At 40.3% G+C, this 13,604-nt stretch overlaps 1 protein-coding gene across 10 annotated transcripts in view; it reads right to left on the bottom strand.

The window, feature by feature from the left end:
• The window catches only part of IQSEC1 (IQ motif and Sec7 domain ArfGEF 1), a 306,192-nt gene that overhangs the window by 164,757 nt on the left and 127,831 nt on the right, over window positions 1–13,604 (bottom strand). For 7 of the 10 annotated variants that reach the window (XM_081175976.1, XM_081175978.1, XM_081175977.1 and 4 more), the window contains one exon: window positions 307–351. The exons of the other annotated variants lie outside the window; for them this stretch is intronic. In XM_081175976.1, the coding sequence (XP_081032102.1) occupies window positions 307–351 (45 nt within the window). The remainder of the gene's footprint in view (window positions 1–306; window positions 352–13,604) is intronic. 10 annotated transcript variants of the gene reach the window in all.

Raw genomic sequence — 13,604 nt, 5'->3', positions numbered from 1 at the left:
CAGGCAGGTGGATCAGTGCAGGCTGGGCTTTGCAAGCCTTCTGGCTCTTTCTGTTGCTGCCACCATTAGTTACTGTGGGAGTTTTTAGGCAAACTGTGGGGATGGGGTGGGTTGAAGGAGCTGTGAGGAGCTGAGAGTTGGGACAAGGTGAAAATGAGGGGAGTGGCAGGTAGGCGGGGTTGGTGAGCAGTGCAAGTAGGGGAGGCAGCGCCTAGCAAAATCAAAATCAAAAATAGTGTTGTCACACTGAAGTTAACCCTTCTATTTGTGTTTTTTTTAAAAATATGCAGCGTAGTTTTACAATACCTGAGTGGATCAGTTGAAAGGCTGCTTCGTGTTTCCAAGGAAGTCCTGAGATAATTGCAAAAGAATAAAATTAAAAATATTAAACACAGTTTTTGACAAGTGCACAAAGAAAGTCCCATACCAAAGTAAGTTGTTTAACATTTAAAGTTTTTTTTTAAGCTGCATATTAGAATACACTGAATAATGTGATTTTAACTTGGATTTAAAGCCTGCCAATTAGCTTTGAAAAACAATTTTTTAGCTGAATGTCATATGCATAAAGATTTTCACATGCCAAAGTAATGTTTTAGAGAGAACACAATTTTAGTGTAATTTGCTATAAGTATTTGAAACCTACAGTATAAATATTAATTTTTATATCAGTCTCTAGTCTGCTACATCAGGTTACAAATGTTATGCTTAACTGTGTATGAATAGTCTACTGTCATATTTTTATAGAGTCTGCTTGAGAGATTAAGAAAGCTTCAATTTTTGTGCTGATGGTTTCAGTACAACTTTGAAACGGCTTTTGTTTACCTGTCATTCCCACTATTAAAAAAAGAAGTGCTATTGCAGTAAAAACAACAACACAGCATATCAACCCAATAAAAACAACTGTAAACAAATTCAGAACACCAAAACCATGAACTAAAAATTACACAGCTAAAGACGTCTTAGAGTTGCCTATCATCATAACCTCCCTAACAGGACTGTTGTAAATCATCAGTAATGTTATATTCTGCATTGGTTGATGTGTGGCTTTTTGTTTTTTTATGTTTTAATGTTTTGTAAACTGCTTTGAGATTTTTTTAAACAACAACAACAATGAAGGATCATATTTGTAGGTTGGGAAGAGTTCTTACAGATATATAAAATCAACTAGCCCGGAACCAGGAACCCCAGCTGCTATGTGGTAGGGTTTCCATGACTTAGAAAGAAATTGGACCAGACAGATCTGCATCACTGTCAAGCTTAGGTTCCCCAAAGTCTTTGGATTATGGAGAGATTTGACCAACGCACATGCATGGAGGCATGTAATTGCAGTAGAGCCAGGGGCCGCCTTCTTAACATCATGCTCTCACTCGCTGTTGGAATTACATTAAAACCCATATGGTAGTACATTTTTAAAAAATCAACTCTAATCAATCCTTTCATCCCCCCCCCCCCGAATGAGACCATAAACATCACATTTGAGTGCTTTTTTTCATAAGAAATGACCACTTCTAATTGAAATGCATATGTGCCTAGGATCAAATGACACCACTGCTAGCAGGGCAGCCTTAGAGATGAATGAGCTGGGTGGCTTCCTCAGGTACCAAGGTGAGCTCATTGACTGTTTCTATCTACATGTACTATGTGCAGTGAGCCAAGGTGGCAAAAGCAAGTATCTGCAACTTTTTTAAAAAACAGTTCTACAGAGTATTGGGGTACTAATTAGCTTTAAAGTATGCAAACCCACCCACCCCATTTTCTGTGTCAGGTAAAAGTAAGTGGAACACAGCTTTACTTTGAGGCAACAGTAGAGACCACTTAGCACTTAAAATACTGTAAGGACTCCAAGCATTATATAAATGATAATAAAATAAACCCATAAGCTGTAAGAGATCAGGCTGCATACTTTTTTAATTATGATGTTTTATTTTTTTAAGATAAAAAGAATGTTCTAAAACAATGCTTGCCAAAAGATAGGGCAAGCTACAAAACAAAACAAAACATTTAAAGTTAAACCTGTGATGGTCCTGCTGTGTGGTTTGATGAATTTCCACTGCTCAGGATGGAGCTTTTCAGGCTTTGGTTTGTGCAAACTGTAGCACAGTGGCTGAGAGGTCAAAGTTTTGAGCAATGTCATTATTGAGGAATAGGGTAGGAAGCCTCTCATGTGCCATGACAGTACGTAAATACATTTTGATGAGCTTCCATTTCAATCCACTTGCCACTGGCAACTGGAACTGGAGCTGTTAGGAAAATCTGTACTACTACCCAGACTTTTTGCTACATCACATTTTAGTGTCATGGATTTACTGCAGGGCATCTTACAGTGAGCCATTTCCAGGAATGTGATGGAGCTGGCCCAACTCAACACAAAGATCTGCACCATCAATGTCAGAGTGGTTGTCATCAGTGAGAGCTCTGTGTAGAGTGTCTCTCCAAATCTCTTCTGGTAGCTTTTTAAGGTTGTACAAGAATCTGATTATATTCCTGTGAGATTCCTGTGAGATTGCTCTTTAGGTGAAGCTTAAGTGGTGCTAACAAGAGTGTAAAGTAACTCCCGTTTGAAGATTTATTCTGGACTATTGCACTCCTCATAGTGATTCTGACCTTCATATTCAAACTGGCCTCTTCTTGCGGTGCTTACGTGGGGCTTTTTTGATGTGCTAACTGTCTCTGTGCAACACCCCCCCTCCCCAGTTCTAGCCTGTAGGAACAGAAGGCTGTACTATGCTATGACTGATATCTTGAAGTCCATGGGTAGGTCTGCTAGGCACTGTGCTTCAGGGCGAAGATTTGCACCTGCTTGAGGCAACTCTACTATTTCCATCGGAGCATCATATACTTCTTTTGTTTGATATAGAGTATGTTTCCCACTGTCTATGCAACTTTCCCAGTGGTGAGGTTGGACACATTGTCTTTTAGTATCTGTCACTATTGAGCAGACACAGAGAACAGCACAAAGGCGCACTGTAGCATGGCAAAAGGGGTAGATTCCTCCGCTGATGAGACTGCACCTGAAACTACCAGACTAAGAGAAATGACAGTTACAGGGTAAGAATGAAGCTAATCAGTTCAATATTAAGTAGTCTTGCCTGGGCACCTTTTTCTGCCCCTTCACATTGGCACTATTATCAAAACCTTGTCCGCAGCAGTCTTTAATGTTGATGTTGCTTTTTCATCAGTGTCTTCAGCAAGAGTTCCATAAATGAGGAAATGGTGAGTAAATTCCAGCTACAATTTCCAGACAAGGTGCTACTGGAGAGTAATTTTCTGTGTCACCACAAGAAAAGGTGTAGGAGTCATGTGGGGCCAGGCTTGAAGGGATCCTGGTCTGTTGGCAACCATCTGTCTCAGGAGACAATGGAGGAGTGCCCCTTTGGGGGGGGGGGAGTCAAACCATTGAAGAGTTACAGCGCCTGCTGTGGCTATAGAGACCACTATGGGAGAGGCATGTTTCGTTGCAGCTGGAGCAGATGAAGGTGTCCGCTAGTGCTGCTGCAGATATACCATGCCATTTCTTCTCTCTGCACTCCTCCCAGCAATCATTCCTTCTCTGGTCACTGCTGACTGCCGATGATTATAGTGCCTGGAGACAGTCAGTCAGGTCTTGTGTCCACAGCAGTGACCAGAGGAGGACTCTTTGCTTCCTGAGTAATGGAGAAGACCATCAGAAGGCCACAACCAGAAGTCCTTTGGACAGAGCCCCAGTAAACTCTGTCCGAAGCACATTTATCACTGTGCTGGTTTCCACCGCAAGCAGGAGCTGCAGGTGAGAATTTGTGGTCAGTGCATGCAGTAATTTTCACATGCGACCCCAGCATTGTATACACATGCATGGGTCCTCATAGGTGGGCAGCAGCAAGGCCCACAGCATCATTCCTGAACCAGGCCCCACAAACCCTCTGGGTGGCCCTGCAAAGCTGAACAGTTGTGTTGAAGGCACTCCTTGCCCAAGGTGCTGTATATTTGTCCTAGAGCCAGACCTGACTGCCCGCCTTATGACTCAGAGGAGTCCACTGGTGGACAGCATAGAAATGTAACAAATAATTAAATCGAGCCCAGAAAATTTCTCAGACCACCTTAACCTGTGGCACCTTTGGCCTTACCTCTCCATTTCCCCAATTACCCTATGGGATAAAAACGTTATAAGAAATGGTATGATTCAAACGAGTTTATAGGCAAGGAAAATGACAAGAGATTAAGAACCAGATGAAATCTGCCCTCCTCTGGTTCCATGCAAAGGAAAACATCAAAGGCCCTTTGAAGTGGCTGTTCAGCATGGCCTCCGATGGTGCCTTTGAGGGCTGACATCCTGATGCGGGTGCTGATGTTTTGCTTTATCTGGTCTAGCATGCCACACACAGCATGTTGCTTCCCCAGATGGAAACAGTAAAGATATTTGTCTGCAGTGGTTGGGGGAAAAGATGTCCACTGCAGTAGTAAAATGGTATCCAAGGCAGGAAATGAAAGATGAACATAGGGCTCTTCACTTGGAATCACTGGCAGTTAAAATATGAGCTCCCTCCAGGCATTTTATAATAGCCTTCAAGATTTGAAAGAGGCCATACTGGTATGTGCAAATGTAATTTTTACTAGGAGAAAATTGATTATCTATTTAATGTGGCTCATTCCTCAGAAAGAAATCAGGATTCATTTTCCACTGCTAATACAAGACACAGAAAGACGTTGTGTAGAAAACCTGTATTACACAGTTGCTATTCCTGGCATATTAGAGACACCAGAAATAGCTACAGAGATTACCGACTTGAGTTTGGAACTTATTCTTGACCTAGACAGACTGTCTGCAAAAATTAAAAGCAAAAATAATGCTTTCATAATCTGCCTGCATGTGCAACCCTTACTAGCATAAGTAGTCTCAATTCTGTAAATTGCTCCATGTGCAATAATCCCCATGGAGTTCAAAAGAGAGAAAGGCCACAGAAAGAAACACAATGTGAATTAATTGATTGTATCAAAGATGGATGTTAACTGGGATCACTGTGATTTACACACACATGGGGAAATTGTCCCTTTCATCTTTAATACATACATACATATTTACTATGAAGAATAATGGTTGTATAGAATCAGGAAACACACACAATTCTTTTAAGAGCATTTCATTAAATACAAGGCTCTCCAGGAGAAAAGGCATAAAGAAATACAAGAGAAAAAATTGCTCACAGGGAAAGCCTTGATATTTTATTTCTCAGCTCCTTTCAAACGGTTGGTAGAATTAGGTAACCAATTTACGTTTGCTGCTGTAATGCTGCAGGCTTACTCTATTTGAATGGGAAATCTAGGACTCAAGAGTATACTTCTAAAAATAATATTATGCTGGTCTTTTAAAATTTAAATAAAACATGTGCTAAAGAACCTTTTTCGAAAATAAAAAATAAAGAGATGAAAAACAGTTATTCTGCTTCTTTCTCTAAGGTAAAAACAGATTCACACTTTAGATGATAAACATTCATATTGAAAGTCTTTCACAATTTATTGCAACTGATATTGTGCAACAGGGACTGTGTTTTTAGAAACATGTTTGAAATCCTGAAACTGAGGGTGGCTCATACTTTGCAAAGTTATTTAGTTGACAGTTGAAAATAGAATCAACTGAGCAATTGGTCATACATGAAATTGTGAGTGCCTTCTTTTGTGGCCTTCTTTTTTATAACCCAAAGGTAAGTTGCTCTTACATGGTGAAACCACCACACCATTACATACAGCTGTTTCATACACAAAATTCCCATGGTGAATTTCAGTTTGCAAATGGATACTTTATCATAATGCATAATGTGGGCTTCTCTGTTTATACATAGGCAGTTAGAAAACACACCACGATTTACTGTTACAAAATAAAACTGTCATTTCCCAGATACCATTTAAGTCAACCTACACAATTTCAATTTTTTGACAAGTAAGCTTTTACCCCCGCACTAGCATCCATTAGAGTTGCTGAAGTATTCTTTTTCCATAAACACTTGGAGGCAAAATTCAAAAAGTGGTTCCTCAAAGCATTTTAAGTAGTACTATATTATCTGGTAATGATCGTCCTCAGAAACAAGATCCTTTTACTATGCTTCTGCTGAAATCCCATTTAGTGAAAGCCCTTTAAATTTTCATTTTTTAAAAAGCTCTCTCACTTGCTTTTGTTTGGCATCAATGATAGCTGCCACTTCATTAGTCAGTACCTGCATCCCACACAAGGGGATTTTAATTTATGGTGCCATCTAACTATTTTTTCTTCTTTTTTAAAGGTGGTAAACCAGTAATTAAAGCACTGTAGTACAGTAAGACAATCTTACTCGGCTACGAGTGATCGCCAAAGAAGAAGAAGAACAGTAATCAGGAAGTCAGGGGCACAGGAAGTTGCCTTAGTCCAAGTCAGAGCATTCGTTCAGTATTATTTACTCTGACTGGCAGTGGCTTTCCAAGGTTTCAGACATGGATCTCGTCCAGCCCTTCCTGAGATGCCAGGTATTGAACCTGGCAACTTGTCAGGCATGGAGAGTCTTCCCCTCCCTTCAGTAACTTCACAGACAAGAATTAACGAGTTTATATTTTATAGTCCTTTTTATTCAGACATCTGGTTACAAGCAAAAATCCACATCACTCCACAAGGAGAGCAATTGGCTACTCTAAATCCTCCCCCTTCCGTCCCTAGCAACATCCTGGGCACCAACAGGAAATTCCTCCTCTCCGCATTCTTTGTTCTCTAATACGGACAGACCTCCTAGTTCTCCCTAGAGAGGGAGGGTCCCCCACACTTTCTAATGACGTCTCTGATGGCTGTTCCCTCCCTTCTGCCTCTCTTCCCATTATCTCATAACTAGGCAACTCTTGTTGAAACTGCTCAGTGTCTGTGTCTCTCTCTGCTCCTGAAACTGCTGGAAATGGGGGGGGGATCTCCCCCTCCTCTTCAGAAAGGAGCTGATCTGCTTGAGAATGCATCCCCCAATCCTCTGATTCAGAACATACCCTGACACACCTTCTGTACACAAAGCAGATTTTCTACCACTGAGCTATGGTCCCCCCAGCTTTCTAATTCAGGCACAATGGAGCAATGTGTCTGTTGTTTAGGAAGCAATCACAAGGACAATAAGCTTCTAAATAAAGACACAGTGGCCTTATACAAGAAAGTCATGTGTTCCACTGCATTTTAAATGAAAAACTGTTGACAGCAACCAAACATCCCCCCCCCTCAAACAACACAGGAAAAAACTTGGAATATAGTGAGTGGGTTAGAAATGGTGTCATATAGATTCCATGTAAAAAGTGAAAATAAAGGAAAGCAATTCTATACTAAAAGAGCAATTCTAACCGTTGATCTGTCATGCTGGTGAGGGTTCTGAGGAGGCAGAGGGATGAGGCTCCATCAGCAAGCAGCATTCCAATGCAACTGCCCAATGATGGCAGAAGCCACTGCTACCAGTACCCCTGCCATCAGTAGTCAGTACAAACTTCCAAAATTGGGCATTTCAGGAACAAGTTGGAGCCATCCCAGGATCAGCTGGATCCTGAAACAGCCCAACTGCTGTCATGTGATGTCAACAGTCTGCTCCATGCCTCTGGCCTCTTCACCCCCACCTTCTGTGGGGCTGTGGTCGACACATATCTGGATCAAGTACCTACTACTGCTGGCCAAAGCTTTGAACTGTGCTCTACATGCCTACTGCGAAGACAATTCCCGCTCCAATTTATAAGCAGTATCAAAAGATATTGGACACATATATTGACACATAATTTTGAAGTAACTGTACTGATCAGTTTCCCCCCGATCTATAAATTCACTTATAAAACTGTATATATCTTCTAGATAGGACACAATTTCAACACATCCTGTAATTCGCAGCATGTATAATTTTTAAAAAGTGTTGCTTCGCTCCCTGTTCCCTTTGTTTGCTTTCAGCCCAGTCCAGAAGAAGGGAATAGTGATGAATTTTAAGGAGGCTTCTCTCTATATGTCTTCTTGCCTCTCTTTGTTAATGTGACAATTCTCAAGGGTGAACTTAATTTACTTGTAATTAAGTTTCGTTTAATATAGCCTTCACATGAAAGTGTCAGCCGATTTGTGAATATGGCTGTGTCTTGACTTCAACATATTTTTTTTTAAAAACTGTCTTAAGAATATTGTTACTAGAACATTTAAACATCCTCTCAGCCTCTTCGTGGAGTGACAATTTGTTGTACAAAGTGAAGATATGCTAAAGAGACACTAAGCCGCACTGATTAGCTGATCGCCTCTGTAGAACCTTGATTGTGCTGAGTGACACTAAGCATTTTTGTGACCTCGAGGGAATTAGAGTACAGATACAAAACAGCTTGTGTACAAATGCGTTAAAAATAGCACATGTTATTTCCAAAACCAGAGGAGAAAACTAGGTGTTCTAAATAATTACACCCCTGTAGGAAAATGATGATTCTCGTCTTCACTTGCCTTCCCTATGGGCACAGGTTTATTCTAGGTTTTAGGATTATTATTTTTCTAGGAATGGACTAGCTTTAGGACATCTGCTAGGGCCATGCCCCAAAGATGAAAATATAAGGGAAAGACATAGCCCAGTTCCAAGTTAAGGGCAATTATTTGTCCTGTGAATTGATGGCACAAGCAGCAGCTAGAACTAGAAGCAAAGGTACCTTCACAGTTCATGACTTATGTCGTAATTCTATGCACAATTTCTTGGAAGGAAGAAACTTTTATTTAACATGCTTTAACCAAGCCCTTATTCCATGGATAAGCATGGGTATATTCCATTTCACCTTTATAATAGCCTATGAAGATTATTTTATTATTACTATTTTATTGCTTTTAAAGGTGAAAACCTTCTCAAGATGTTTTACAAAATAAAAACACACACCATGAAACAGTAAAATATCAACTAGAACAATATCATTAAAATATTCCAAATCAAAATTAATTATTAGTAAGATATATGCAACATACAATATAAAACCAGCATCAGTTAAAGGAGACTGGAAGAGTTTAGGTGAACTACGTGCAACGCGCTTCTTGGCTGAATGGGAATTTCAGTTTTCCTTGTCTGAATCTCAACATTCTGTTCAGTAATCACAGGAATTCTCACTGAATCCTGTGGTGTTTGTTTCTGAGTAAGCAGGCATATAACTGAGCTACAAATCTCTAACACATCTAAGGACAGGCCATTTGAAACTTGCCATTGATGTTACACACACACGCACACACAGCCTGTGCCTTGTGATAGTTATAGCATTTTTCAGCTGCTCATCTACTCTCTGAGAAATGCCTAGAAAAATATGTGAATACTGTTTGTCTCAAATATATCTGTCTCTTCACGTCTGCTGTTTTCCGGCTCATATTTCCTTTATTTCAAGCGGAAGCATTTGGGGAGAAAATAGCTAAACATAGCTAAACATAGCTAAACATAGCTAAACACAAACATGTCAGATGGCTTGACTCTTGCATGCCCATACAAATTAAGCATTCTGCCACACTCATCATCCCATATTGCCCAAACTTGTGAATGGGTTGCCCAATCATTTAACTATTTTGGGAGCCAACTGTAGGTACAAGGATGCAGGTATATAGTATCATTACCACCCCATCACACTCTGCTTCACTGCTGTATTTCATAATGTTTCCTGTGATCAAAGCTATACCCCAGGAATTTTAGCTATTTCAAGTAGATCCACTTGCAATTGTTCATTCATTCAGTAACAGAAGCCAATGAATAAAGCAAACTTGTAAAGCTTCAGCATCCTCCTCTTCACCTATCCCTATCACACTTCCAGCCAATTTTTCAGCTTTATGGCAGCTTTATAATGATGGGATAAACAAAACCCATTCAAAGAATGGACTCTCATCTTTTGGAGCCTTCTAGAACTGTGTTTCTTCATTCATGATTTAAGTGTTCTGGATAATCGAAATAATCTTGTTCAGTAACTCATAGGGCTACCTTTCAACATTTTAGGGAATTATTACACCAAGGTCTGATTTATAAGTCACATTCTTCAGTTACTGCATCCTTTGTGTTATATTTTGGCATGAACCTCCATGAACTTGTAATGTTTGAATGTTGTGTGCACAAAATGACAACTTGTTTTAGGCAGATATTAGCAGAAATGTATATAAAACAATAGTTGTACACTTTAGGGGTCATAACAGATCTAATAATGTAAAATATGTGTAATAATATCCTCCCCAAAGACACAAAGTTTGATTCTGTAACAAATAATACTGACTGCTGCTTTATCAAAGCTCTAGCAAAAAACATCTCCTTGAAATGCTATATTGAAGAAGCTTATGAAACATGAACACTTTAAGTGTGTGTGTGTGTGTGTGTGTGGCTACAACAGACTAAAAAAGGATTACAATTTTGCTAAAAGCATTAACAAGGAAGATTAACTAACTACAAAATCATTCAACTTTTGAATTGTTGCCAGAAAAAGCAAACACATAGTGCCATTATATTGCCCTGTTAAACAAAGGTTTAAAAATAGCTAGAAAGCTAGAAAACCACATGCTAAGCTTAGAATGGAAATAAAGGCAAAAGGTACCACATTGGTCAGTATCTTTCCCTCTGTGAAGAAAACCATACAGTAAGCACTACCTAGTGAAGAGAAATTGCCTTTTATTTTAAAGCAAACAATAATTGAGAATGATTATACACATGGCACCTGAGATTTTCACAGCCATCCAGCTGATTTGATTGCCCAACTCCATTACATAGGAAGTTGGCAGGGGGCGGGGGGAGACTGCTTAATCAGTTCTGAAATTAAATAAGTCTGATTATAGTTCTGTTCGTCCTGAAATTATAAGAATTCTATTTTACAGTTCACGAACAGAATGGGTTTGGTATATTCCATATTTATTTATTTTTTTATAAAAAACCGCTTGCACTTAAAGAGCAAGAAAAAGAACATGAGTAGCAGGACATGAAACTGTCCAACAGAGAGGGTCAAAGGCTCCCTGCAGTTGACAATCTATAGGTTTTGGAACACATTCACAATGGGGAATCTTTTCTCCTCTTATTCCTATTTCAAACAGGGGAAAATGGGACAAAGATAATTATATTTAAGTAGTGAAATTGGTTGGAAAGGCTCTTATCTTCAAACACAAGAAATGCAGCCAAAAAGGCCCAGACAGTGTTTGATTTAGGCTTTCTCTGTGAAGCCTTTAAATGCTTGATATGTGAAAGTGAAGCTCAATAATAATAATAATAATAATAATAATAAAGAAGCAGGTGATAGAGGTGGAAAGAGCTCAGCTGGCAAGTAGAAAGTAGCTTTTTTCCAGCTGTAGTTACCACATCAGTGCCCACCTTCTGCCTTTCAATAAGGCACCCTAAATTGTCTGGAAGTAAATGGCTTAAATAACCACATTTTTTTATTATTTTAACAAAGCGGCTTGCTCACACAGAACATTTGCATCATGGAATTATTTAAGTCACCACCACCACCAAACACCCCAGTTCTACACCAAAATCAGGGGAACAATTTTGTACAATTAATTGGAACAAAGACCATACCCCAGTAATAAGATCATTAAGTTTGCAGATGATACTACGGTGGTTGGTTTAATCAAGGCTGGAGAGGGGGAGGTGGCCCATAGGAAGGAAGTTGAGCAGTTGGGGGAGTGGTGCAGGAAAAACAACTTACTCCTTAACTTAAAGAAAACAAAAGAGATTATTGTGGACTTTAGGAAATGTAAATCGAATATTCAGCCACTTATTATTGAAGGAAAGCGTGTGGAACAGGTCTCGGTGTTTCGACTTCTGGGAATGGAGTTGAGAGATGACCTAACCTGGGGAGAAAACAGCAAAGACCTGATGAAGAGAGCACAGCAGAGGTTATATTTTCTGAGAACTCTCCGGAAAAACCATCTCTCAAAGGACCTGTTGATGACATTTTACCATTGTACTGTTGAGAGTGTATTAACTTATGATCTCTGTGTGTGCTTTGGGAGCTGCACGGTCAGGGGAAAAACAATGCTGTCCAGGGTTGTAAAGACTGCGGAGAGAATAATTGGGTGCACTCTTCCCACCTTCGATCAAATCTATGTATTCAGGTGCCATAAGAAAGCTGCAGAGATAGCGCAGGATAGTGTGCACCCCGGAAATGATCTCTTTCAGCTTCTGTCTTCTGGAAGAAGGTAAGGTAAAGGTAAAGGGACCCCTGACCATTAGGTACAGTTGCAGACGACTCTGGGGTTGCAGCGCTCATCTTGCTTTATTGGTCGAGGGAGCCGGCGTACAGCTTCTGGGTCATATGGCCAGCATGACTAAGCCGCTTCTGGCGAACCAGAGCAGCGCACGGAAACGGCGTTTACCTTCCCGCCGGAGCGGTACCTATTTATCTACTTGCACTTTGACGTGCTTTCGAACTGCTAGGTTGGCAGGAGCAGGGACCGAGCAACGGGAGCTCACCCCGTTGCAGGGAATTGAACTGCCAACCTTCTGATCAGCAAGTCCTAGGCTCTGTGGTTTAACCCACAACGCCACCCGTGTCCATCTGGAAGAAGGTACAGGGTTATAAAGATGCAGTGTAAGGAGTCTCTATGGGAGTATATTGTATTTAAAAATGGGGTATCAGAGTTTTTAGGGGGCTAACCAGATTGGGATAGCTGGGATAGCAGGCTTGTTGGTTTTTGAATGTCTTATGTAGATTTTTTCAATTTCGTTGTTCTGTATGGGACAATGACAATAAAGATTATTGTATCGTATTATATTGTTTCAAAAGTAATGAAAGGAATTGGAGCAAATGACCAGCTTTCCATGAAAGGGATTGAATGCCTGTGAAGCTTTTGGGCATGCTTACATGGAGCATTTGCAAAGGCTCAAGCCCCTCCAGATGCGACCTCCTCTCGGTCCTCAAGGAGGAAGTAGGAGGATGTGACAGTGTTGATGGCCTTAGAGCATGGGTAGGCAAACTCAGGCCTGGGGGGCAGATCTGGCCCAATCACCTTCTAAATCCGGCCTGCGGACGGTCCTAGAATCAGCGTGTTTTTAGATGAGTAGGATGTGTCCTTTTATTTAAAATGCATCTCTGGGTTGTTTGTAGGGCATAGGAATTCATACTTTTTTCTTTTCAAAACATAGTCCGGACCCCCACAAGGTCTGAGGGACAGTGGACCGGCCCCCTGCTGAAAAATTTGCTGACCCCTGCCTTAGAGCTTGCTTTTCTGCTGTGGACTTCACTGGGACTATGTTTTCCATCTTTACTAGTTGGAAAGTAATGCTAGTTCTGTTTTCACGGACATGGCTTGCTTGTGCGGTGACTTGGAACATCCCTAGTGCCTGCACTTCCTATTTTACTTACTCTCTTCAAATATTTTTAATAATGCACATTATATACACCAGTTTTGCTTTGTTTTTGTTGGAATATATGATGCCTGCAGGCATTATGAACTCACAGATCATAACAAGGAGGATGAAGAGCTAAAAGTGTTTACCAAGATGTCCTCTTTCTACTGGAAATATTGTTTCTTTGCACCACTACACACACACACACACACACACACACACACACACACACACACAGTCAACTGATCTAGTCTACTGGTTTTTACTTTATAAAATGGTCAAACCTAATTTTTGATATTCTGTAGCCCCGAGACAATTTTGTTTGTGTTT

The sequence above is a fragment of the Podarcis bocagei genome (assembly GCF_964188305.1).
Source record: "Podarcis bocagei genome assembly, chromosome: 2".
NCBI classification, from domain to species: Eukaryota; Metazoa; Chordata; class Lepidosauria; order Squamata; family Lacertidae; genus Podarcis; species Podarcis bocagei.
The sequence above is the reverse complement of the archived record's forward strand: the minus strand, read 5'-3'. Positions and strand labels throughout refer to the sequence as shown.